The sequence below is a fragment of the Catharus ustulatus genome, chromosome 1 (assembly GCF_009819885.2).
Source record: "Catharus ustulatus isolate bCatUst1 chromosome 1, bCatUst1.pri.v2, whole genome shotgun sequence".
NCBI classification, from domain to species: Eukaryota; Metazoa; Chordata; class Aves; order Passeriformes; family Turdidae; genus Catharus; species Catharus ustulatus.
In genome coordinates, this window is record NC_046221.1 from 70,174,202 (window position 1) to 70,200,061 (window position 25,860).

The following is a 25,860-nucleotide window of genomic DNA, read 5'->3' on the forward strand; positions in this document are numbered from 1 at the left end:
GCCTTGAGAGTGGGCTTGGCTGGCAAGTTTTCAAGAGTAAAAGAAAGAATGAACAAACACCCTGTTTTCTTCAGGAGAAGTTTACACAGCAAGGAGGGCAGTTAAAATACCCTCTTGCAGATTTCCACTGGAAAGAAAAAGCTAGAATTTAAATAGCATCTGATGACTGTTGAGTATGCTATGGCAAATGTTGCCACCAAAATAACAGGTTATATTTAGAAGCAAGTTCAAATGCCCTAAAACACTTGATTTGGAAGTGTGTCGTATTTTCCTTAGAGCCAGTATTTAAGGCTTGGTTAATGCTTGGTTGTTTGTAATAGTGGTTCATTCATAGAGCGTGGAATTACTTCTCACAGCTGGAAGTGACATTTTGCCCAACTAATCCTAACGTGTTACTACTATAAAACAAGTTGGAAACCAGGAAGCACATCTTACTTTTAGGCAGTACAGGAAAGAAAAAAAATGAAGTAGGAGTTTAGTTTGTATTTTAGAAAATACACTACTAGGGACCATCTCCTTTCCAGCATCATAGTAGCCTGGCAGATTGCAGTTCTGCAGCATTCCATTACCACCAGCGTAGCTAAAGGTACACCAAGGGTGAAGTATGAGGCATCAGTCACAGTCATTCAGCCAGAGCAATCACCTCAGTAGTTTTTCTTTGTGGCTCATGCAGACAATCCCTCAAGGTCCTCCTGAGGCTGAACTCCTGCTCCTGTGCAAAGCATCTCAGGGGTGTAATTTACTGTTCCCTTAGTCAGCTACAGCACTCCTTGTGGTTACTCCTTTCCTTTCACTGGCAATCCCCAGGGACCATCACCCTGTCATTCCCATTCTGCTGAATTTATAGAATTGAATGGAGCCAGATGTCACTGATACACTGCAGTGGGAATAAGTACAGGCCACCAAGGACCTGCTGACAAACTGCAAATCATCCCTCAGCTGCAGTTCAGTAAAACACTGCTTGAAGGAACTGATGGGAAAGCTGCTATCACTTTTAATTAAGTATTGTTCAAATTAAGTACCTTAATTTTTAAGCAGGTGTTTTGCAGCTGCTGAAGAGACTCTTACAGTTCAGAAAAAAGTTTAAAACTGTCAAAGAGGTGCATTCACAAGAAAAACCAAATGCATTAAAGGCAGCATGTGGCTCTGCACCCTGTTCCAAAATGCATTACCATGGGGTGCCCAGGTTGCTCTCTTCTCCAGATCCCTCCCTTTCCCTCCCCTACAGCCCCAGCTCATTTTCTAATGAGTTCTGGGTCTTGGGTAGCTGTGCTAGGCAGCCTCTGTGGTCTCGACTCCAAGACACTAACAGACACAAGATCAAAGATCAGACTTACTGTGTTGTGGTGCAGACTTCACTGACTGCTGTGTGTATGCAGGCAGGTTGATACTTTGATTTTCTCTGGCTGTGGAGTATCGTGGACCTGATGCATGTAGCCTTGGAGCCTGTAAAACTTCAGTCATACAGGCATCTTGAAGGCAGCAGATTAAATGGTGTTAAATGTCCTACCACTAAAAAGGGACTTTTCTGGCAAAGTGTATAAATCTAGGAGTGCTGGATGCCATTCAGCAGCAGTGCATGCAGTAGGATATGGGAGGACATGCACTGCTCCTCCCCAGCTGCTGCCCAGGAGCCCTGTGCATCGAGTAGGGCTGTGCTTTGATAGATTTAAACAGCAGTGACAAAGGTTACAGGCTCTGTTTACAGCCAGGTTTTGGCCATCAGTTTCCCCTTCCCAAGTACAGGTCATGCAGTAAAACTTGAGTTGCAAAAACTTGGGAGGAATATTGGTCAAATCAAGTCTGCATCTCACTGCCATCACTCCAAATAAAGTACAAATGCTTATTTTGCATGCAGATCCCGTGGAAGTCAGATGCTGCTCATTGAAAACAGCAAACCCAGGGTGTCATTCTGTGCAAGATCAGATAACAGGAGATGGGAGGAAATGCTAACGCACCAATTGCTTTTGTTCTCCAAATACAACTCCAGGTCTGAGGGCAGGGATCCATGGTCCTGTGCGCACATGTTCACAGGAGCATTTATTTCTGCTGTTCCTCATACCCAGTGCTCAGGTCAGGCCCTGTTGTGGAGGCACCAACCCCTCTGGCTGACATTCTGTCCCAACCTTGGTACATTTTTACGAGCAGCAGGGCCGTGCTCCACGTGTGGTTACAGGCTAAAAATTACCGACAGAAAGCCAGCCCACAGCGGCGTTGGCCTTCACCGCATTAACCTCTGCCTTCGAGATTGTGAAAACAGATCAGGCGTTTCATGATGAAAAGCCTTTTCTCCAGCAGATTTCTCTTATTTACAGCCTCCCATTAACTGATGTTCGTAAACTGCTTCACAGCCCTCTGCTGAAAGGCTCTAGAGAAGTTCAAGTGCTTTCACAACAGCGTATTCCAAACACCCATCTTCCAGTTTCCTCATACACTCCTGGCAGTTTTCCCTGCCAAACAAGAGACAGATCTGGCACAGGAGAAATAAACAAGCACAGCAAAGGAGAAAGCTATTTTCGGTTCCTACTAGTTGGAGGATTGCTACAACATTTTCTACTGCATTACGCAGTGAAGTTGGGTGAGCCAGAGAAGTCTTCCCACTTATTACTGTTTATATTAATATATGAAAAACTCCTACTTCCTTTCTGGTTTTTTTTTTCTTTTAAATTCTGAGAGGGATATTGAGAAATGAAAGGAGGCAGTACTAGAATTTTTGAAAAGCCTCAACAATGCTTCTCAACTCCATTTAGTTTCACTTCTATGGGGTGATTTCAGACACATCTTGAAATGAAGGCATCAGAGCCCCTTACCTGGCAATACTCTGGAAGTTTACATCTCCCCAGAGAGTTCAGTCAGGCTTGTCATCTGTCAGGCATCCCGTTAACACTGGCACATATGTGCAGGTTACATGTCACTTACCTGAGGTGACACTTGCATACAACAATGGCAAGGTAGATGCTCCTGTATCTTTTGGGCATCCACTCTGTGCAGTGACCTGCCAGCTGTTGTGTCTTCACTGCTGCCTCTGAGCACTGCTGCCCTCTGCCTCTCCACCCTTCTCCCAAGCACTAATTGACAGATTTTTTAAAAAGAGATACTTCTGGAAAAACAGCCTCATAAACATCTTTTTACAATACAGAACTTGGTATCACTCACAAACAACTTTCCCCTTGCCCACAGCCCAACCTTCACCCCTCCCCTTGCTTTTAATAGGCCTCCCTGCCCAGGTGAAGCCACTGGATGAGGCCTGGCAGCCCACAGGGATGGTGCTTTTGTAACTTCTGCACCTTTTTGAGTGGTGCAGCTGGTGACAAATCCTAAAAACACCAAATAATTCTGTCCCAGAGCACTCTTCCCTGTGCTGTTCTCCCCCTGCCCTTTCCCTTCCCCCCACAGTCCTCTTAATAGCTCCCAAGAAATACCTGCACACCACTGGACAAGTGAGTCCCCTAACTTGTCATAGGGCCAAAGGCACACAGACACCATCTGTGTCTGACATCAACCCATCCTGTGAGAGAAACACCTTGATATAAATCATCCTTTCGGGATTGGTGAGAAGAGGTTAAATTACCTAAAAGTACAGTAATTCCACGATTATAAGCCGCACCATTTTGACTAAAATTTTGGTGCAAACCCGAAGTGCGGCTTATAATCAGGTGCAGCCTATATATGGACAAAGGACAAAAAGTTGCTGTTTTAGTTTGGAGGACAGGTGTCTGCTGAGAAAGGCAGAAGCTTCTCTTTGAAATGGAGAATGTAAACCCCCTCCCTCCAAATTATTATGATTTTGAAATCAAGGGGCTTTCAGGCAAATATATGGGAATTAGGAATAACAGTTCTTTACTAGGGAAATTAAAATAGAACTACAGTACTACAAAGAAACAAACTCCAAACCCTGACAAAGTCAGAGTACAACCTGACACCTCATCAGGCAGGTTGTTGGTAGCAGTCCAATTAAATGGTGGCTGCATCCTCCTGCAGTGACAGATGTGATTCAGTTGGAGCAGTGCTCCTGTACAAGGTGCAGTTTCCCTCCAGAGGTCCAGTGGTGATGTGCAGAAATCCAGTTTTCCTCTGGAGTCCAGTGGAGAAAGGGGCTCCCTTAGTGTCCCAAAACCTCTGTTTTCATCTTGGTAAGAAATGTTGCGCCCTTCCCTGGCTGGAGCAACTTCCAATGGGATGCAGTAATTTTATCAGTCACACAGTGGGACTCAATGGCCATTGGCAGAAAACGACTCCGTGGAGGAATGATGGGGTTGTGAAAAGATAAAGAACAATGCCCTGCCTGGTTTCAATGGATGGCCCATTAGCAGAATATCTGCCGTTGAGATAAGGATCACTGCTCCCACCCTCAAGAGATGGTGATAGAATAGATACCTTTTATCACACTCTGTACTGTAGCGTGCGGCTTATAATCAGGTGCGGTTTATGTATGGACAAAGAACAAAAAGTTGCTGGCACCCGGAAGTGCGGCTTATACTCAGTGCGGCTTATAATCGTGAAATTATTGTACATTCCCTGAAACTGCATTGCAAAAGCACAATCCTCAGCTGAGGGGACAAGGAAGGACACCATGGAGGCTGTGTTGAGAAAGACCAAGAGGTCTGAATTTACTGAGTGCCAAGACCCCATCCCTGCAGGAGAAGCTTTAGACTCTGTCAGGGGCTCCATGAACATACCACTATTCCTGTTAATGTTCTTACTTCAAAACCAGAGGAACAGACTGTGACCATACATACCCTCAGCAGGGCTCAGGAACCCCAGCTGTGCTGTACCACATGTCATTTTAGGGTTGTTTCCAGTTTTTCTAATTCCATGATCCAGCATGGCACTAATTGCCCAAGACTAGGGAAATCCTCTGATCCGCCAGCAAATCTGCACATACCAGCAGTCACCAGTTTCCAGATAGGGACAACAGTATGCTCCTGGGTATTTTTTTCCCCTTTTCCCTGAGTGTGTGCACATGATGACATGGAGCAAGGAGAGCAGCTCCAGTGTGGAGCTGGTGGCCAAACCCAGGAACTCCAGAGCACACCCAGGACTCCAGGGATCACTGTAGTGATGTGGTGCTTCCAGCCTGCAAAGCACACACAGCCAGGTGACCCATCGTGTCCCCAGCTCTCACATTCCCAGCTCAGATACCACCCAGCCTAGGATGCAGATATGCATGCACATCATGCCATCCCACTAGGAGGTTAGACCTTTCCTCATATGCACTCTTCCCCCTTCCCAACCTCAGACCATTTTTCATGGAACATTCAGTTCCTCCCTGACATGGAAGAGGTATTCAAAATCCAAGTAAATTCCTTCATTTCCAATCAGATTGAAGCCCAAGTCCTAGCATCTCCCTCACTACTCCTTTGACTGCTGCAGTGTGGATGCAGCCTCTCCCCTGCACAGTAATTACAGCCAAAGAAGGGGATGAAAGGGGGAAAGTACAGTAAATTCATGAATACAAGCCGCACTGAGTATAAGCCGCATCGCCGGGTATTGGCAAACATTTCGTTCTTTGTCCATAAATAAGCCGCACCTGAGTATAAGCCGCTCTGTCGTTCGCAGGGAGGACCTGCATGCAACAAAGTTGCCAATTAGTAACAGAATCGTGGTGGGGGGTGGTTTACTGGCTCGGCTCGGAGCTGCCGACAGGGCTGGGTGGCCCAGCTCGGCGCTGCCGCTCGGTGGGGCCGCTCGGGGCCAGCCACCACCACCGCTGGGCTCGGTCACCCCGGCCCAGCGCTGCCCCATGGTGGCAGGGGGGCATGGAGCCCCCCCCACTCCCGCAGCGGTGGTGGGAGGTGGGGATGGAGCCACCCCACTCCTGCGGCGGCGGCACGCGGGGACGGGAGCCCCCCAGGCCGCGGGGCCAGCAGGAGGGAACTGCCCCACCTTCCCCAACCCCTGTGCTGCCTGCAGAGAGCAGCTCCACCCGCCGCGCAACAGAGTAACCAATTTGTAACAATCGTGTAAATGCAGGGGTTTACTGGTAGGTGCTCAACTTTGCAGTTTACACTGACTCAGTTTGCATTCCCGAGGTCAAAAATGTCAGAAAATTATTCACATATTGGCCGCTCCTCAGTATAAGCTGCATTTCCGGTGTGGGAGCAAAATTTTGGTCAAAACGGTGCGGCTTGTATTCATGAAATTACCGTAGCTTAATGCAGCTCCTCCTCAGCTGGAGGGCTCATCTGACCCACAGCACCCGAAGATGATGATGCCTTGTACATGTTTTACTCACTTCTCTCCCTGATGCTGGCTACTCCAGTACTCAGTTTTGGAAAGTGCTGGTGTGGCCCCTTTTTTCTGCAGTCCAGCAGTTAAGAGATGTTCCAATTGAACCATCCAATGCATTTCTTCATCCGTTTCTCTTTTTTGCATTGTCAGAGTGGGTGATGAAGAATGGTGCCTCTGATGTACAGAAGGTGTTGGTTATTCCGTGCTGGGGTCTTGAGTCCCCCTTTTGCAGGTAGTCCTAAACGTCAGGGTTTCCAAAAGTGACATTTCCAATCCCATCATAACTACAGAAATGCTGGAAGAAAACAGCATGTATTATTCCCCAAACTGGAGACTGGTGAAGAAGGAAAGGTTTCAAGTAAACTTTTGCCCATTGCTGTCTTTGCTAGTTGAATTGTGACTAATTTTGTTTGAGAAGGGCTTTTTCCAGCAGAACAGGCCAAAACCCTGTTAAGTGTCAACAGCAAATAATTTCTCATTGCACTCACTTTCTGAAGATCTTGGTGTAGGTGTACAGCCCTCCCATGTCACAAATGCTGGCTACTTTGGGACAGCTGCATAATGAAAAGCAAATAAATTGTTTGCATTTCAGTAGCAGCAAAAATTCAACAGGTACTCCAATCAGGCTCCACATTCTGCTTTGGAGCAGCAGTTTTCACCCAATCCTGCTATCTCCTGCCCGTTCCCACAGCTTCACACTCCACACTTTCACACTTCAGAAAAAAAAAACAAAAACAAAAACAAAAACCACTTTTCTGGTACCAAGGCATCCCTGTGGCAGCAGAGGACTTGGGTCTTCCCCAATCTTTAGTACTCTGGATGAGCATGTGGCTCTGCCACTCTCCCTGTCTATGTCAGGAATTAAGCTCAGCTTCACCCTTGCCAGGGTGGGGGAAGAAAAGCTTTAGAGAATGTGGCAAGGAAGCAGCAAGTTGGAGGACACACACACAGAAATCACCATCACCTCCCCAGCTCTCTGCTAACCTGGTGTTTCAGGCCAGCTCCAGCTATTGCTGCCATGGGTGTTAGTATGGGAAGGAGTGGAGGCAGGAAGATGGAAAGGGAAATGCCAGCAAGGAGTGAAGTTCAGCTGGCTTGCAGGGTGTTACCCTGTCCAAGGAAGGAAGAGTAGGGGAATTCCCAACTCAGCAATAGTCACTGTCAAATTGAGGTAGAAGGAGAAAAGGGCTGGGCACAGCAATTTTACCTTTCCATGGCCAAGAACCAAGTGCTTTCTAAGTCATCTGTGTCGTAAGTTATTAGTCACCATCACTTCCTAGCCACATAAACTCATCCCATTTGATTTTACACCTCCTAACAGGTTCCCGGGCCACTTGGATGCAAGCTTCCCATCAGTCTCACGAGAGGAGAGGCGATTCAGGTCAGTGGGTGGGAGAGGGAAAATTATTGTCTGCAGGTTTTTCCTCCCTTAGAAATGATGTTTTCACCCCATGAGCTCAACCAGAGAGCCCTCAGAGCCCCCCTCCATCATATAGCCTTGGTTTGGGGCTGAGCTGGCTGGCTGACTGCTTCTGTTTCAACCTGTCCCCCTCTGGGGTGAGGGACCAAGGTCCTCAGCAGACAAAGTGCTGTGAGGAATTTTCACCTCCATTGGGAAGGTGCAGGAGTCTTGAGGGAGGAAAGCAGCAGTTCATCCCCCAAGTCTGTCTCTCATTCTGAACCTAGTTCACTTCTCTGCCAGAAAGCACCACCGCAGCAGGACTTAGGAAGATGTGGATGCTTCAGCTTCACTGCAATTCCCTGATCTCCAGAGCTGGATACACAACTCAGATGATTCTTTAGCTTGCTGTCCTGTGAAATGGGTTTTATTTATAGGAAGGCATAGAAATGCAGCTAAGGCAGCTCTGACAAACTAAAACAAAGAATTTGTCTCTTTTTTGACATATGCATGAGGCTTTTGAATACATCCTGAAGAGTTTGCGACCATAAACATTTATGCAAGAAGAAAATGATGGTAGCAGAAACCTACTGAATTTATAAAAAAAGTGACTGGTACACTACATGCTGGGGGAATGCTCATGCCATGGGGCTACCATTAATTTAAAAAGAGAATCCTGACCGTGCTTACAGAGGAAAATCAGCACTTTTCTGCTGTCTCGCTGTGTTGAGGAACTGCATCAGGGACAAGCAGTGTTTCAAAGGGGCCTGGCTACCAGAAAATGGTGGTGAAAATGAACACAAGTTTTCAGAGCGCTGCAATCACCTCCAGCTCAAACTCAGCTCAAGAAGGAAGAGAAACAGTGATCCACTGGCACAGATAAACTCTGGCTTGCACGCTGTCCTCCAGGAGAGCTAAGTCTGAGAACAAGTCACCACAAACCCACAAGAAGAGCCACGCCCATTTCATAACCTGTAATTTTTAAATATAACATTTTATTGCTTAGATGGTTTGATACAGAACAAGTTTTACTTTTTATTTTGGATTTGGAAGTACTGTACAACTGAAAAAAAAGAGGAATAAAAGTACCAAAACAATGTGTGATTCTCTGTTCATGTGGCATAAACCAGTCTTGTACACAATTCGTAGCAGCAGTTTAAGTTCCCTTTAGAAAAATATGAATTCTACACATTTATTACTGTTTCCTGCATGGGATGAAATCACTAGGATTAAACTTCCTTCGTGGAGAGAGAAGAGAGAGAAAGGAGACACACAGAGAAGAAAAAGAAGATGAATCATTCTGAAAATGGAATCAGACTGTCACATAGCCCCCTAAAGTTATTTCACAACAGCCTCAAACAAGGTTCTCTCTTTTTTTTTTCTTTATTTTTTTTGCGCTTTCACAGTCAAGTGCTTAATGTAGTGATTGAATTATCTCCATGTTAAGTCCATTGCAACTCAGGCAAAAGAATTTTAGAAGACTTTTTTTTTCTTTTTGTTTTGTTTTTGTTTTTTTGTTTTTTGTAAAAGCCCTGAGAGAGGAAAAAAATAAAAAGATTCAAACGAAAATCATATAGAGACAAATTAGCTGAACATGCAAACTAAAGCCTAAGATTCACCCATAGTTTAAACACATTATAAATTTCACAGTTTAATATTGGGGGAGGAAGGGAAACAAAAAAAACCCCAACAACAGCAACAGTTCTCAGTCAAACTCAACTAATAAAAATGTCAATAAAATGTGGCAAGACCTTATACTCTACTAGGATATAGATAAAGGCTAAATAAAGCTTTAAATCAATAGTGATTATTGCTAGCAGATGTCCCGGCAGGCTGCTGGGAATTAATTACTTGCTACATTGTTCTGCAGCATATAGTTTAGTAATGGCTTCTCCCCCACAGTATTGCGCAGTTTAGTGTGGAGAGTTGCAAAAAAAACCCCCAAAACAAAACAACAAAACAACAACCCCAAAATAAACAAACAAAAAAATTACAAAAACCAAAAAATACCCAAAATAATAATTATTATTATAATTATAATAGTAATAACAATTTAAGGGATGCGTGAACTGGTTTTAATTAAGTAGAATGCACCTGGGTAGAGTTTCAAATGAATCATTGGTTGTGATTGATTTATCTATATCTGGCATTAGCTTCGTTTCTGAACTGGTTCAAACATCCCTATTTAAAATTAAAAAAAAAAAAAAACAAAACACAAAAAAATAGAAATCACATATACCTCAACCATTTTTTTCTTATTCTATTTGCAAGAATATTACTCAAGAACGTTTCTCTTCCTTTGAATTCTGGACAGTGAGATTTCAGTCTCCAGAAATTTTTCCGAGAATTTTTTAATATATAGATATATATAGATATACATATATATTATATAATATAGACTGGGTCCGAGGCCCACTTCCTCCATGTCTGGTGAGAGCAGGAAAAGCAATTCTGCGGTAGGAAGGAGGGAGGGTCACAGTGCGGGCTGGGCTGGGCTGGGGGCTGCAGTGGTGGAATAGCACAGTGAGGCTCCGGCAATGCTATTATGGCTCTGTCTGTCCCAGAGGTCATGACTGAAGGACAATTAACAAACAACAATAATGACAACAACGACAAGAACAACAAAAAACGCTGGGCACTCCTAAAAATGCGCAGCTACAGTAGGATACATTTCGTTTAACCCCTTCAATATTGGTGGCTGGAGTGTCACCTGTTGCCGGCAACAGGAGCCATATGGAGAAATTCCAGCTGCCAGCATTAAAGGGGTTAAATTACTGATATGAAATTTAGACACACACCTCAAGTCTTCAAGCATCAACCCCAAAATCTCAGGAAGAATTAATTTCTTTTTTTTTTTTCCTTTTTCATTTTTTTTAGATTTATTTACTTTATTTTTTTAACACATCGTATATCCGTAGTTTTATCACCAGTAGTACTTTCTTGCTTTTAGAACACGACAGAAGCAAGAATGAGGGTAAGGCTCGCATTTCTCTCTTGCTTTCCACTGGAAGACGGAGTAACTTTGCTCTGTGGGTGATGGGGGGTGTCACCGACAGGAGGGCAGCGAGGTCATGCCGCGAGGGAGATGTGGTCCCCCACGGGGACAGCACCTCGCTGGCCTCCGTGGGACGGTCTGGTTGGAGGAAGGGGTTCATGTAAAGTACAGTAGAAGAGCTGCAACAACAGGAGGAGGAGGAGCTGGTGAAAGCGATGGGTCAAGAACACTCCGAGACGGGATCCAAGCTGCGCTACGCATCTCCGTGGGCAAATATTGCCCATTGGCTTCTGCTGACTGCAGAGACAAGCGAATTGATGGATTTATAAAATAATAATAAAATAATAATAATAATAATATACTGAAGCAAATCAAACATATGTAACAGCGGGTGCATAATTTCCATAGGTTACGTTGCTATGTAACTCTTCTCTGTATACACGCTCAGTCCGTGACGGCCAGAAAAAACCCCTAGGATTTAGAAGACCACTTCTAATGCTGAAAAGTGGAAACAAGCTTGAGGTTGAAATTAATTTGTGTTTCCTACTTTTGGCTTGAACCACTTTGAACACCTTCAACTGCCACGTTGTTCAGGCCTGGAACAGGCTTAATGCTCCACCATGTGGCAAATGCAAGAATATCTACTGAGGAAAAAAAACAATAAATCAACGTCTCCTCTGCATCTCCTCTGACTATTTCATATGAAATTCACATCATTTTTCTTCCAGTTATTGGCTATGGTATCCAAGGGCCTCCCACCCCACTGCCCCATTTCCAGCTCAGAGAACAAACACAGCGACTATCACAGATATACAAGAACAAGCTCACGCACACCAATACAAAAGGTAACATTAATGCTTAAATGAAAAAGGGTCCTCTCCAAATAATTCTTTAAAATATTAAAATCATTTTTGAAAAAATCTATAATACCAAAAGATCTAATAAAGTAGTAAGGCACTCAAATCAGTATATACTGTAGTCTCTTGCATTATTATACTGAAAGGCATATGGCACCACATCCAGTCTGCCATACTCTCCCCGTAGCTGTAAGGTCGCTCTTCCAAAACCAGACTCCAGAAACCTTGCTCTGCTGGCTTCAGTTTGCCTGCTGAGACGGGTCCAACCTCCTAGCAAGTCATTCCACCCCTAAGAGCTGAGGCGCACTGTCTGCAGAGGCCAGGATGTGATTCATGGGAGACGGCGCGTTGTGCATCTCCAGCAAGTCTTGGATGAAACCCGAGGGCCCCTCGTGCTCGGAGCTGTGCCGCGGTTCCTGGTCTTTTGCCATCTGTTTCTGTGCGCTCTTAGTGGGTTCGGCGAGGCAGGTGCTGCTCCTCTCCTCTCCGCAGGGGGAGTCCGCGACCGCTCCGGCCAGGGGCTCGTTCCGGCTCCCCACGAGGGATGAATGGCTACCGACACCCCCCGCGGAGTCGCACTCACTTTCGGAGATGGGGTTGGCGCCGCTGTGGCTGGACTCGTTCTCACTGTCTTCTCCACACCTCGACTGCGTCTCCTCCCTGTCGCTCTCCTTGCCATGGTTTCGGGCATTTTTGACTTTCTGGTGGATGCGCTGGTGACGGACCAGGCTGTGCTTCAGAGTGAAGGTCCGTTCGCAGGTTTGACACTTGTAAGGTCTCTCACCTGGAAGAGAATCACAACACAAAGTCAGCTCTGAGGTCACACACATGCCCCCCTCTTGTTTCAAGCAGAGTAAAAGACTGCACTTTGGAAACTCAGTACCTACACCGAACATCACATTTATGGAGATTTTTTGCTTCCGTACTAGCAAACTAGCTGATGGAGTGCAAGCAGGAGTACAGGTAGATGCCTAGAGCACAAATGGAGCATCAAAACTAAGTCTCTACAAGCTCAGCAAGGCCCTGCACTAAGGAGGGAGGAAGACTGTAAGCACCAGGTGCTCACGAGCATCCTGCCTAATTTAGTCAGTGACTTTTCTGGAAGAAGTTTACTATCAATGTCTGGAACTCAAAAGTCTTTATGAAACCAGCCCATCACCTGGGCTCCCTACTGCAAGTCAACCCCAAACACATGTGGAGAGAGAGAGAGAATACTTTCCTAAGCAGGAACTCATTGGAAAACAAAGCAACCACAGCCCCACAGACAAAATTCTCCCAAAATAGAACCACATCTACTGCCCCAAGAACCAAGAACCCCCAACCTGTCCTCCCTTTCCAACTGTGCCACTTAAAGACTTTTCAGTGCTGCAATTCCATCAAGACACCATCTTGTGCCAATGAGCATCAGAATGAGACTCGTGATAGGCAGGCAGAGGTTTCTTGCACACTTCAATGTGTCCCAAATATTCTTCTTCTGAGTAAACAAATCCCAAAACTTTACAGGTATCTTTAAAAATCTCTACTCCTTAAAACTGAAGTATAAGCAACGTACAACCTGACAATATTTTGTCAATACAGATGAACAAGTGGGAAGGAGACAAGGAGAAGAGTCAACCCACAGAAATGGTGCAAAATCCTTAGCTGAAAATACATTGATCTGACAGTGGGGGTAGGTCATGGTTACTTTTATGAATTTGAAAGAAGCACTGTGCCATGTTCCTATTCCACATCTATTCTATGTTAAAACATCCTTCAAGTGTAAAATAAGAAAGAGAAACAAACAGGAAAAAAACACACTGACAAAGCCCACAATAACCCAGCGTGCAATGAAAACAATTAAAACAGAGTATGGAAACATCCATGGACACATATCAGTATTTTTGATACCAGCATTTCCCCTGAAGCTTCTGCACCTGTATGAAAATAGGCACTATAATGGAACCTGTCCCGTTTCACTTGTGGCTCAATGGCAGAAGAAAATAGGTCTGTTTTGCACTCAATAGATTAATATTTATGATTTAGAAGGGTTGAACTCTAGTTCAGGCAATACTCTTTGTTGTAGTTTTCTAAAAATCACTGTCAATTACAGCACAAATATTTTGTTAATGGCAAAGATCTTGTCTTCAGCAGAGAGAACCTTCAGAAGACACAAAATGTCAAAATGCACCAGTTTTCCCGTGTCAGAGCAGCTTGCTGGCAGGTAAAATACATAATTAATAAGGATGAATGATTAATTCACCTTTGAGCTGTTTCGTGGCTTCATCTCATTTGCAAGGCACTGTTGCAATCTGCCTATCACATAAAGCAATCCCACTGCCCAGTCAAGTCACTGGGCAAGTGTTTCACTATCTGTGTTCCACCTTCCCTGCCCAAATGCCCACTGGATCTCTGCCTTCCACCCTAGCAGCAGGTCACACACCAGCATGTCACCCATATTAAGTTCAGATCATCAGGCAAAACCAGACTCTTTCGCTCTTCTCTAAACTTCGGCTCAGAGGTAAAGTCTCCCTGACAATTTCTCCACATCTTGTCAAAATATTGGGAAGAAGTAAAGGCGCACACACATGGTAAGAAGGGAGTCAGAAGCTACCCAGGGATCTCCACAACTTGCCTTCGCCTCTGAACTCTGCAAGCAGTCATGGGGAAAAACAGTTTGGGAGCTGAAAATAAGGCAGTGGCTGCAATTCTTGCTCCCTCTATAGGTTACGTATGCAGCATGAGGGACTGGGGCAGAAGACACCTTGCAGACACCTTTAGGACTAAAAGCAGTGTCTCCAACCTCATGTGCCAGCAGCAATCGTGCATCTGCAAAGCAGACATCTCAGTCTGGTGGGACACCTCATGGTCTGTTCTGCCCTCAAGCCTCCTCTTACCTGTATGAGACCGCATATGTCGCGTCAGATCTTGCAGAGACCAGAAACGCTTGTTGCACACAGTACAGACTTTCTTTCTTTTGTCTGCTTTTGCAGTACTCTTAGCCCCATCAGTCTTTGGTTTGTCATCACTGCTCTTCTCAGTGGACTTTCTCTCTGTGCCTTCCCCCTCAGAGATGCTTTCGCTCTCTTCATTCTCCTTTCCTGTTGCCTCAAAGTCCACAGGAGACTCCACTACCTTCAAGTCCAACGGAGACTCTTCCTGCTCAAGACCAGAGTCCTGCATCGAGGGAGCTCCTGCATCATCCTGAATGCTTTTGCTTTCATCCTCACTGCTCCTTTCATCCTTTCTGTCCTCACGAATGTGGGCCTTTTTGTGACGGCTAAGAGTGCCAGCAAACTTGAAGGTTTTGCCACAAATGTCACAGGCATGTTTCCTTTCAGTCTGAGAACTGCTGCCTGCACTCTGGTCACTCTCTGCCAGCTTGAAGTCCATTAATTTGCTGGCAAAATTGAGGTCAAGACTTTTGTTACTTACAGAATCTTCCTCAGGGCCCTCTTCATATCCATCCACTTTTTCTTCAGCATCCTCTTCTGCCAGAAGGGAGCCCGCCTTCTGCTCCTCCTTGGGGCCGCGCTCACCCTCCGGTAGCTCTGTCATTTCCTCTGACTGCTCCTTCTCGCTGTAGCTCAGGTTCAGGACTTTGTTTCCCGCAGCTAGTGTCTCTGCATCCACCTGGCTCTCTGCAAGGAAACACAGAGAAACTTTCAGTGGGATGCTTCCTGATGATTCCCAACTACCAGCAGTGAGCCTGCACATGGACCCAAGAGCATTGTTTCTGATCAAGCATCCCAAAAATGTTTCTCCTGTCTGTGACCTAGGCCAGTAACTTACAGCTGAAAAGAGATCAAAACACTAGAGAACCCAATTAACAAGATGATACAAACTCTTTCACAAAATGTTTTCTTTTCTAAAATAGACCCACAATCTCAGCAGCTTCTTGAAATAATTTTTAATATAATCCCTTCTAACCAGAGAACACAACATGCTGAGACACCAAAGGTGAGATCACTATCACAAACAGACCATTCCAGAGACACATGGATGTATTACCAATTAACTTCTGTATGAAAAACATGAACACAGATTGAAATAATATACAACCCACATATTTATCAAACTAATTTTGGTGTAGCAGGAAATGTTTTTCCAAGCAAATGTAAAAGCATCATACAACCACAACTAAATGAGAATAGTTAGTGCAGACAGTAACACAGAAGTTGGCTTAAAAAGTTGGGTACACACCATAAAAGTGGAAGTTCATCCACACCTGAGTTTCTGATATGGCACTTGGAATTGAAATATAAAGCCAAGAGACAGTAACAGGCTTTGCTGTTTTGCAGTTACCCCATAAGAAGACAAAAATTACCTAAGATGCTGTCCTTAATGGTGTCCTCTGCTTATTTACAGGTCTGCAGCATTAATGTTGCTGAAGATGTAACCTAAGTCCAAAACACTGAAACAGGTAAGGTGCTTAAGGAGAACAGAGGGCTGGAGCTGTACTCCTTCTAAGCTTTACACAAACAGTGTATTTGCAAATATGAAATAAGCTGGTCTGGCTCTGGAGGCCAAAGCTGTTGCTGATGCACAGCATATAACTGCACCTCCAGTGCCACTTCCCAGAATGGTTCCAGGACATGAACTTCACAAGTCGTGCTTTCTGAAAGCTGAAACTTTCCTTTAAGTCCTCCACCCCGCCTCCTTCTTATTGACAGCAAGCAGCAAAGGGCGCCCACAACCCACCCGGCATTTCGACATTCATCTGCAAGAACGATAGCTGCTGAGTAACTACGGGGATTTAGAAACTCTAGAAGAGCAGTGCAAGTTCTGTTTGACACAGTACAACATGTGCTTGTCTCCAACACAAACTAGATTTCATATTACAGGCTTTTTATTCCTAAGCAAGGAGTAAAAACAGAAGATAAGAAGATGGTTCTCAGGCACTTATTAGTTTGAATGTAGTCTTGCAACATGGCCCCATCTCCTCTCACTAGTGATAATAAATGGCCATTAAACAAATGTCAAAGTGTAGCAGTGTTTCTGGTGATAGCGAACGATCATTTAATAGTGCACAATTCTTGATACGCTTTTTCTTGGGGCAGTGTAAGGGGGAGAAGTGATCTATCACAAAAAGTAATCTCATCTTTTAATCAAAACAGATCTGTTTACACAGACAGTGGATTACACAAAGTTCATTGCTCATCTAATTATCTGCCCGTTAGAACACGCAAGCAAGCCGTAATTTGTGTGTTAGGCCACAGAATGTGAGGATGGGGATGTCTGAAAGCAGATGTGGGCTGCCCTGTCTCATCCCCTGCAAGGTCAGGAAATGCTCCCCTGATGGGATGTGTGTTAGGCCAAAGAAAGGCTGCCAGCACAGCACAGAGGGGGCTCATTAGGGAGAGGGGCAGGAAACCATGTGAGCTCTGTTAGGATGGAGATGAGTGAAGAGTGCAAGGAAACCAAGATGGGGAAAAGCTCCTATTAATCATACCCAGAGAGATGTTCTGTAACTCTTTATTGACCAAAGAGAAAACAGTGTATGCAGAGGGAGGTTTTTTCCTGGTTTTTCAACATGGAAACATCAGAAGCAAAGTGAGTGAGGAGAATATTCATAGGTGGCACTCAAGGTAAGAGCAAGCCAAAACCATTATATCTTAAAACTCTCAATACAGAAGTCATAACTCTGACATTCAATGTCATATATCATTCATGATTTTCCAATTTTTCTGTAACTTTTTCTTCTGCTGCTTCTAGTATTTAAAAAAATATATTTTTTTTTCTTACAGTATACTCGTTCTTCAGTGAATTGTACTTGAACTCTATCTCCTTTTCTTTCCTCTGTGCCCTGGGCCTCTTCCCAGCTGTTATTCTGCTCTTGCATGCGTGGCCTGCAACTACATTCTCCAGTGCACAAGAGAAAACATGTCAAGGGATAGGTGGTCCCCAGGTAAGTGATGTACTGGCACGGAAAAAGAGATGAGGTCGACATCAAGAAAAACAAACTCTTAAGTTTAAACAATGTGCCTTCAAAAAGGGCAAAGCCCACTCCAGACCTGGAGAACACAAATGTACAGAGGTCTTCACTTCTGAAGCTCCTAGGGGCCTGTTCATTCAAAACCACTCAAAACTCAGGTAGTGACATGGCCAGGGATATGCTGACATGTGTACATGTTTGGGGGAGTGCTCTTCCTCCTCACCTGCAGAAACTAGACCTGCCCTTTTTCTTGCTGAGAAGGAGTTTCACAGGCCCCTTGGGAAACTTCATGCACGTACTTCACGTAAAGCAGCAGTTCCTGACTAGCTGAGCTGCTCTGTGGTTATCTCCAACCTGTGCAGTTGGTTCTGCAGCGGGTAAAAAAGTGAGCTACTTTGCACAAAACCTGGTTATTTGGGGACAGGTGAGAATGAGCCCAGTTCTGCTTCTGATGAACTGGAATAGCAGCAGGGGAGCTATGAAGGTATGTGGTAAAACACAATGGTTGTGAAGACTATTGTGCCAGGTCCAGTGTGGGACTTCTCCTGCAGTGCAAGGGATGGCTGCAAGGGTAGTCTTGCACTGGCAGCTGCTTCATCCACTCCAGCAGAGGTTAGGCCTGGCACTATTGTTTTCTACCTGCTTACAAGCCCTTTGCAGCAACAGAAACCCTGCTGGCCACACAGCTCCAGCAGACTCATATCTTACACAAGGAGGATTTTGACTGAGCCTTCAAATCTGGGCAAATATCCCTCCAACAAGACTGATCTCCTCTCAAATGGACAATTCCCATCTCCAGAATTTGGCTGATTTATGTTGCAGAGCAGTCACTCGATTCCAGGCAGTGAAAGAAACAGGATGCACAGGAAAGGCCTGCTGTTTCTTTTGCCCCTTTCCCATCTTTCACTTACTAAGGCTATAAAATGCTTTCCGGTCCATTTATTATCCCACAAAATTTACACTTGGTGAATCAAGAGGACAAGATCAGAGAAATCCACTTGTCAAGGCTCCCACTCACTGCCACTTCTTCAGCAACCATGGGAGCAGAATATGTAACCTTGTCATGTGCAACCAGAGTGTGTCACTCCCCCAAAATAACGAGAAGGTGACACTATCTGAAGATCACAATTCTGATACCAGAGTCAAAAAGGATGTGCAGGGTAAGGAAGAAAGAGGAGAAGAGCAGGGAGGTAAGGACCCAGGGAAGAAGGCGACACAAAACAACCACTGGTAACTCAGCTGTTGCCTCGTCAGCTCCTGGAGAAAAAAAGAACTTCTCATGAGATGTATTCATAAGCTAAACCTCAAGAACTCCATCTGAGAATCCAAAAACTTTTCCGCTTGCATGAAAGAAACCACTATATACATGTAGCCAAAATAATTTTTCCTTCTAACTGTGGAAAGGAAAGACTGCTTTGCTAAAGTCTGTCCAGTTGCAGTCTTGGGTCAGCCCAGTCAGAAGAATCCACTTCATGTTTTATTGGTGGCAAGAAAGAGAAAGAGGAGGGAACTGCTTTCCAACATATGCAAACCAAATTATGAAAAGGGACACCAAAGGTGAAAAATTTCAGATGAAAGAGCAGATACAGATCAAGATAGGGAACTTGCTGGCTTGATTCTTTTTACACATGGCATTATTTTTTCCTGGAACTGTGGTGGAATAGAGAGTAGAGACTGAGATCCTATGAAGTTAGTAGACAAAACAGGATGTAATGAAAAACATTTTGGTGCTAAAGCAAGTGTTTATTGACAAACATCCCTAATATCCCAAGAGAAGAGTTAAAAAGCCCATCACATAAATAATCCTCAAAATTGGAGCAAACAGACTACTCGAAATGGATATGGTACAAGCAGTTGGCATTGTAAGGCAGATGAGCTGATGATTTACTATTTTCCCTACATTAACTGAAATAACCTCAGGTTGTTTTATATTTTACAATAGAGGCAGCCACCACTAGGTGGTAGCAGTTCTAGTAAATTTGGAAATTTTTTGACTCACACACACAATGCTTCTTCTACTTCCACCCACGAACTGGGGAACATCTTTTAAACCTGCAGAGTCAACTTGAAAAATTTTGGGTGTTATCTTTGTCCATTTTTATTGTAAACATTCTAAAGAATAAAATTCAGCCACCTTCATTACAACACCTGCTAACACTCAAGTATTTAATCAGCCCACACTCGGTTGAGAGAGCTTCAGTTGTATCTCCATGCCTTGTGAAATGAAAATATTCAAGCTGGAAAAGTACTATTTACAGTAAATGGAACTGAATATATCTTGGGAAAAAGAAAGAAACAATTCTGGGAAAAAACACCTTCTGCCTTTAACACACAGTATGATTCCTAGTACCTTCAACAGAGCAGCTGAAGTCACAAAGAAAAGTTTTCAGGACTAGCTCTGACTGCACCTACCATGGAGGAATCTGCATTGAAGGGAGTGGGGGAAAAACCCACACTTTGAGCTTATGATGGATTGCACCATTCAGCAATGATGTAGAGCTGACAATACAGCCAGCAGGCTACACATCATCTCCTCAGTATCTTCAGCAATAGCTCTAGCGCTCAGGCCAACCCCAGCAGCAAATAACCCTGAGCTCTGGCTCCAGAGCAGCTGTTAAACTTTGCCTGACACTGAAAACATGATTTCAAGCCCTTTGTCCTCTAAGAAATACCCACAAATATAGTTCAGAGGTACAGACAGCTAGAACAGTTTGGAAAAAGTCCCCCACTATACCCAGGGCTCACATGATTTCTGGAGGGACCACATTGTGGCAGATATCTAGAGCAAAGATGAATTCTGCTAAATGCTAATCAGAAAATTCACTGTTGAGTATACTTTGTAAACATTTGCCTAGTTAATACAGAGCAGTGGTGTCTGACCCTCTCACATTAGGGGCAAGTCTCTTTATGAAAGGGATCTTTTCTTAGTAAGTTCTCTTTATTAAGTAAGAGATAATCCCTTACCCCATTCCTATCCCCCATCTCTGTCAACTGTATTTTGTTGAAAAAAGGGAGCATTCAGACAGCCCTAAGGAGACAAAGGCAGGGCTGCTTTAACATGATCAAAGCAGGCAATTCATTAAGCTGCTCCACATTTTCGTTGTACGCTTCTCTGCCGGACAACTCTCCCTGGTCTGACTGCTGTGAACTGGGGGAAATGTCCTCAGTTTGCTTCAGACCATTCCCTTCCTCTCTATGTAGCAAGGATATGAGCAAGTCTCATCACTTACACAGTCTCCTCATCTCTGAATCCTGTTCTAAACCACCATCCTGTTTTTGTTTTGGTTTAAAACAAGACCAAAAGAAACCCTCTATAAACTTGCTCCCAGTGACACTCTATTGAATTGCACTTCCTGTCTTACACCTCATCCTAAAGCTTTGCTTCATTTATGGCTGACCAAACACCATCCAAGCATCTCTCTTCATTCCCTTTCCTTCTGGCACACAGTGAAATCCAGATGACCACTCACTTCCAAGGACGGCCCTCACAAGGACTCTGCACATGAGCTCCAAGCGTGCTGCTTACCCACCTTTTAAAGCCAGCACCAAAATAAACTACCTCATCTAAAAGCCACAGTTTCAAACTCTTAGTTTACTTCCATGGATTTAGAAATCCCTTTTTCTTGGACAATGGAGGGACATCACAAGTCCAAAGTTTTTGAACGATTCTGACCCGTGATTAACCACCACTTGGTGAAGCCAGTTATAAGCGCTAAGCTGTGCTATAAAGTGCACATGGTAACTATAACTGTGTGCACTACTGGATCTGGGCTCCCTCCTTGAAGCCTAAAGCTGCTATTCGAAGACACAAAGCACTGACAACAAAGCCAATTTCAACAGCATATATCCCACTGCCTCCCAGAAGATGCTGCCATCTCCACACCTCAGCTGCATCCATGTGCTCCTTTAGGGCTGTACTGCCAGCCAGTTCCAGGAACTGATCTCATGACTGCCAGTCCCTCCCCTTGCCCTTTTAATTTTTCTGGGCAGCTGGGTCAGCTACAGCTGCAGGGATGAACAGTTGGGAACAGGTCGAGCCAGTACTGCCAATAAGTGCTTTGTGTTATCCAACCATGGCCCAAGGCTCTGTCTGCCGGGGGCAGGTCGAACCACTCTGACCAGCCCGGCGCCGGCTGCTGAGAACAACATCTACCTTGCACCCAAGGCCTGCCCACCCTACCTGCTGCACCAGTGCTCTGAAGTTTGACAGACTTTAGAAATGCTTTCCTCCTCACACTACCCAACAGCTGAGCTGCTTTAGGACCATTCTGACTACAAAGAAAGTCTTCAATCAATTCAAGTAGGACATTTCAGTTTTATTCTCCCGTGAAAATTGTCAGAGGTGAGCACCTTCAGAGCCCTTCCCACAGACTTTTGTTCTTGGAGGGAATCATGTCATAACATGAGTCTTCCCCTCTCACGCTGCAGCCATCTGTTGTCTGCATAGGCAGGATGGGCCCACGTGATGCTGCAGACACCGTGCTGCGGCCCTCTGAAGTTACAGGCTGTTAGCATGGTAACGAGGAAACTTAGTCTCTCTCTTCATGATAGGCAAGAACAAATCATGTCGTAACAGGTCCCCAGCACAGCAGACTGCAATGCCAGACTAGTACTGAGACCTGTATTACCACGCTTGAATCACTGCAAGGCAACCTGCTGTATTAAAAGCAGAAAGGATGAGAGAGGCTGGCAAGAAAGCAGAACTTCCCAAACAAACTGGTGCAAGGAGATGTAAGAGGAAAATCCTGTGCACACTGTGCAATCTGATCAGCAGCTACCCTGAGGTTGAGAGTAATAACTCATTTGTAATTTTAACTACCCTTATGCACAGAGCCAAGCTCTTGCTGTTTTAGGTTTGTTACTTCAACAATTCTCCCATGAAACCAACTCAAAGTGACACAAAGTGACGCTGCCTGTACTGGAGGTGTGAACAACAGCAACAGCTCCCTTGTTCAAGCAGTTTTCAGGCAAGGGACATGTACCACCATCTGCTGAGCTTCCCTCTTGCACCCATCCCATTTGGTCAGCACAGTAAACCTGGAGTGACAGTGCGCACCCTTGGTTTTGTGTCAGCTCTTCCTTTCTGGCTGAATGTCACTCACCTGCCTACAACAAGAAGCTTTGCATGATCTGACAGCCAATCTCTTTCGTTACTGTCAAGACAGGGGGCAGTATGATGGCAGGTAAGCTTCAGTGCAGATTAACACAAGGTAAAACAATCAAAACCGTGCTTATGGAATGCTGAGTATAGTACTGGCAGGTACATCCAGGCAGGAGGACTCAAAGCCATCGCTGATGTCTCTCCAGGATCACTGGCTTGGCCTGCAGCAGCAGCCAAATTCAAACCAGACTGCATCAGCAGGTTCACAAAACAACTGCTGTTGTTTTGCAGACAGCAGCTCCATTAGCAGGTTGCAAAGGGAGTGGGCAGGGATGTGCCCTCAAACACACAACCCTAATGAAGCAGCTGGGAATGCTGACAGAGCCTTAAGAGCAACAGGCTGGAGGAAGTGGCTGTGTTCACATGCTCACACTAAAAGAGCACATCCTCCTACTACCACTGGAGACACAAGTACCACTGCTCCAATGTGGAAGGGCACGTCTCACATTCTTATGCTTTACTTGTCTGCAGTGTTCAGTCTGACCAAGTACAACCTGGCCTTGGTGTTCTGGGAAACAGCTGGGGAAACTGTGCCACTGTGAGTTCCAACATCCTCTTCCTTAGGCTGGGGTATTAACACATTTCTCCTCAGGCAGCAGCTGGCAACTCCAGGTTTGTGCAAATTCTGCTAGATTTGGTAGAAATGACACCACATTTCTGACAGGGGAAGGGCTTCTGGCACAAGACGAAATGTATGAATATCCCCCTTGTGTGTAATAGGAAACTTCCTTGGTTTTCTTCCTTTGCCTCTGTTACTGCTTGGTGACCAACCACAATATCCTGACTGCTCTTCAACAAGCTCTTCAACAGCAGGCTCTCTCTGGAAATGCCTATCACCTATGCCAATTGGACACAGTTTCCATCAAAGCCACAGGGCATCTCTCCACTGACTTCAGTGGAATCAAGGCCCATATGTTGAATAAGCAATAAATTATATTCCCTTAGGAGAAAGTTTTTCATGTCTGTAATTCATTTAAATGACCAGAACAGGGAAGGGACTAAGCACAGAAAAAGCTGAAAGAAAAGCCAGCATCATGCAGTGCAATGAGGAAGGCTAACCTGCAAGACATCTTTGTGATGAAGAAAGAGATTGAGAGGGTAGTTACTTGCAAAAGGAGATCAGCTCCTGTCACACCTTCCACCTCACACCCAAAACCTCTGAAAACATACACACACCACCCACCCCCTGCCACAGCCAGCAGCCTCTTTGATACAACATTGTGGGTATCTATCTCACTTTTCATCTTCTGAAAGTTGGTTCTGTTCTAGTTAACATCTCAACCTATATCAGGGATTCCCCACATCTCACAGACATCTCAGAAGCTGTTTCTTTGTCTTAATTTTCTTCCAGTGTCAACACAACTTTTAGATGCATCACAGTACTGCTCTTTTGTAGGCTTTCAAGTCACTCTTTCCTTTTAGATGCCTGCTAATTCAATCATATATTTATGGCTAGAAGTATCACTGCTTTTTGCACTTCTATCTAGCTTCATTCACAATGCAAATACAAAACTTCAAAGTCAAGCAGAAATTCTTTTGCTTCATGACAGCCCAATTCCTTTCCACATTTCTTTTCAAGCATGCAATGACAGGATTAGCTGAGGATTAATTACTTGAAACTCAACCTGCATCTCAGGTCACAATTTCCTCATATTTTCAGGCTTTAAAATGTTTGTATTAATCAAATATTTGTCATATAGACCAATACTTGCAACAGATAAAACATTCTTCTTTCTCCACATATGTCCTAGTTGGGGTTCTCAAAACCCAGACTTAGTGTGCAAACTCCAATCTTCCCACTCCAAGTTGCAATGCTTTCCAGAAATGTCACCTTCAAAGGCACAAAACCAGAACATTCAAAAAAGCAGTTTCCCCTGCCTTTTGTATTTGTCCCTTAAGGAAAACTGCTCTTCTGATAAAATACACTTACTCACTGGAAGGTAACCTAAAAAGTCAATGTGATTTGTTTTTTTAATTAAATTTTTCCATATGAATGATCATGGCCTGTATTAAAATACATCTATGCCCAACTACTGACTTGGGACTGACTGTAAATTTTGGTTAGCAGCCCAGCAGGGCTAGCCTAGTCTGGACATTTCATAGTAGCCAGTCATTTGAAGAGTGTCATTTTCAGTATCAAGGGTCATCTGAATAATCAAAGCATGCAAGATCAGTCCTCAAGGTATCTCCTGCCACTGCTGTCCTAGAAGAAACATATTATTCACCATGGTGATTACAAATGTTGCAAAGTAAAGATATTTACAATTTTACTTTGACTTAGATCAGAAAAGCAAAGAATAAAAATGCCTCCAAGTCCTTTTTTTTTGGTGACTTGTTGCCTCCAACCAACAGCAAACATTCAGGTTCATGGGTTAGGTGCAAAAGTTTTCTATTTATTTATTCCTTTATTTTGTTTATAGATGTTTCCTTGTACAGTTTGTTTCTGTTGTAACAGTGAAACAAAACAAAATCAAAAAACCTCCTCTGCCATTAAATCTCACTTTTTACAAAATTTAATCTTGGGCTAAGTAAGACCTGCCAGTATCCCTTTGAAAATATTCTCAAGTGATTCTCTGCAAACAGATTAGGTTATCTATAACAAACAAGTGGTTAAAAATGACCATTACTGTAATTTTATACTGAACCTTGTCTCATCCACATCCTATAAAATGAGCAAAACCAACCACATCACCTGCAGGGCACATCTTAGTCACTGTTCTGAGAATTTAAGAAGTCAAGAGCAGCAGGGAAGAGAAAAAAAAAGGCAAACTGAGTTGAACACTGAAAAGTAAATTATACAGTAAAGACATCAAGAGAAAGAAAGTATTAAAAGCAAGTGTTTGAGCATGTTCAAACAAAACACAGCTACTGTGTTAGGCACTGTATAAAATCAAGCTATGCCAAATTCCCAGTGTCCCACTTGCGAGCTCACTATTAAAACAAAAAACCACTGAGGAAGGTGTATGCTTCTTCATGGAAATGTTTTTGAAGTAAAAAAAAAAAAAACCAACAAAACAAACACACAATGGTGTTGAGGCAACAATAAGCAGGGCAAAAGCTTCCACAAGAGAGACTTCTGGTTGCATGAGGGATGTGGGTCACTGGTAGCATGTGCATTTTTGCCCTTTCACAAAAAGGAAATAAGATCTTGACACCACATGGAAGGTGGCCTCTGTGTTGAAATTGTATCGAACATGAAAGACACATTTGCAAAAGTCTTCTTATGTCTGTATGAATACAGCAGTTCAAAACTCATATGTATAGCACTTATATGCTCAAAATGATATATTTTTTCCTCATCCTAAC

At 44.2% G+C, this 25,860-nt stretch overlaps 1 protein-coding gene and 1 long non-coding RNA gene across 3 annotated transcripts in view; one reads left to right on the plus strand and one right to left on the minus strand.

Moving 5' to 3' along the window:
• The first annotated feature begins 5,936 nt into the window (after positions 1-5,936).
• Positions 5,937-8,727, plus strand: LOC116992026. Its single transcript, XR_004416972.1, has 2 exons — positions 5,937-7,612; positions 7,934-8,727. It is a non-coding gene; the product is annotated as an uncharacterized LOC116992026 (long non-coding RNA).
• Positions 8,728-9,639: 912 nt separating this feature from the next.
• RREB1 (ras responsive element binding protein 1) overlaps positions 9,640-25,860 on the minus strand; it is a 122,239-nt gene continuing 106,018 nt past the window's right edge. For both annotated transcript variants that reach the window (XM_033051088.1, XM_033051097.1), the window contains exons 11-12: positions 14,356-15,099; positions 9,640-12,266 (exon numbers count right to left, since the gene is read on the minus strand). In XM_033051088.1, coding sequence (XP_032906979.1) covers positions 11,761-12,266; positions 14,356-15,099 — 1,250 coding nt within the window. In that variant the 3' untranslated portion in view covers positions 9,640-11,760. The remainder of the gene's footprint in view (positions 12,267-14,355; positions 15,100-25,860) is intronic.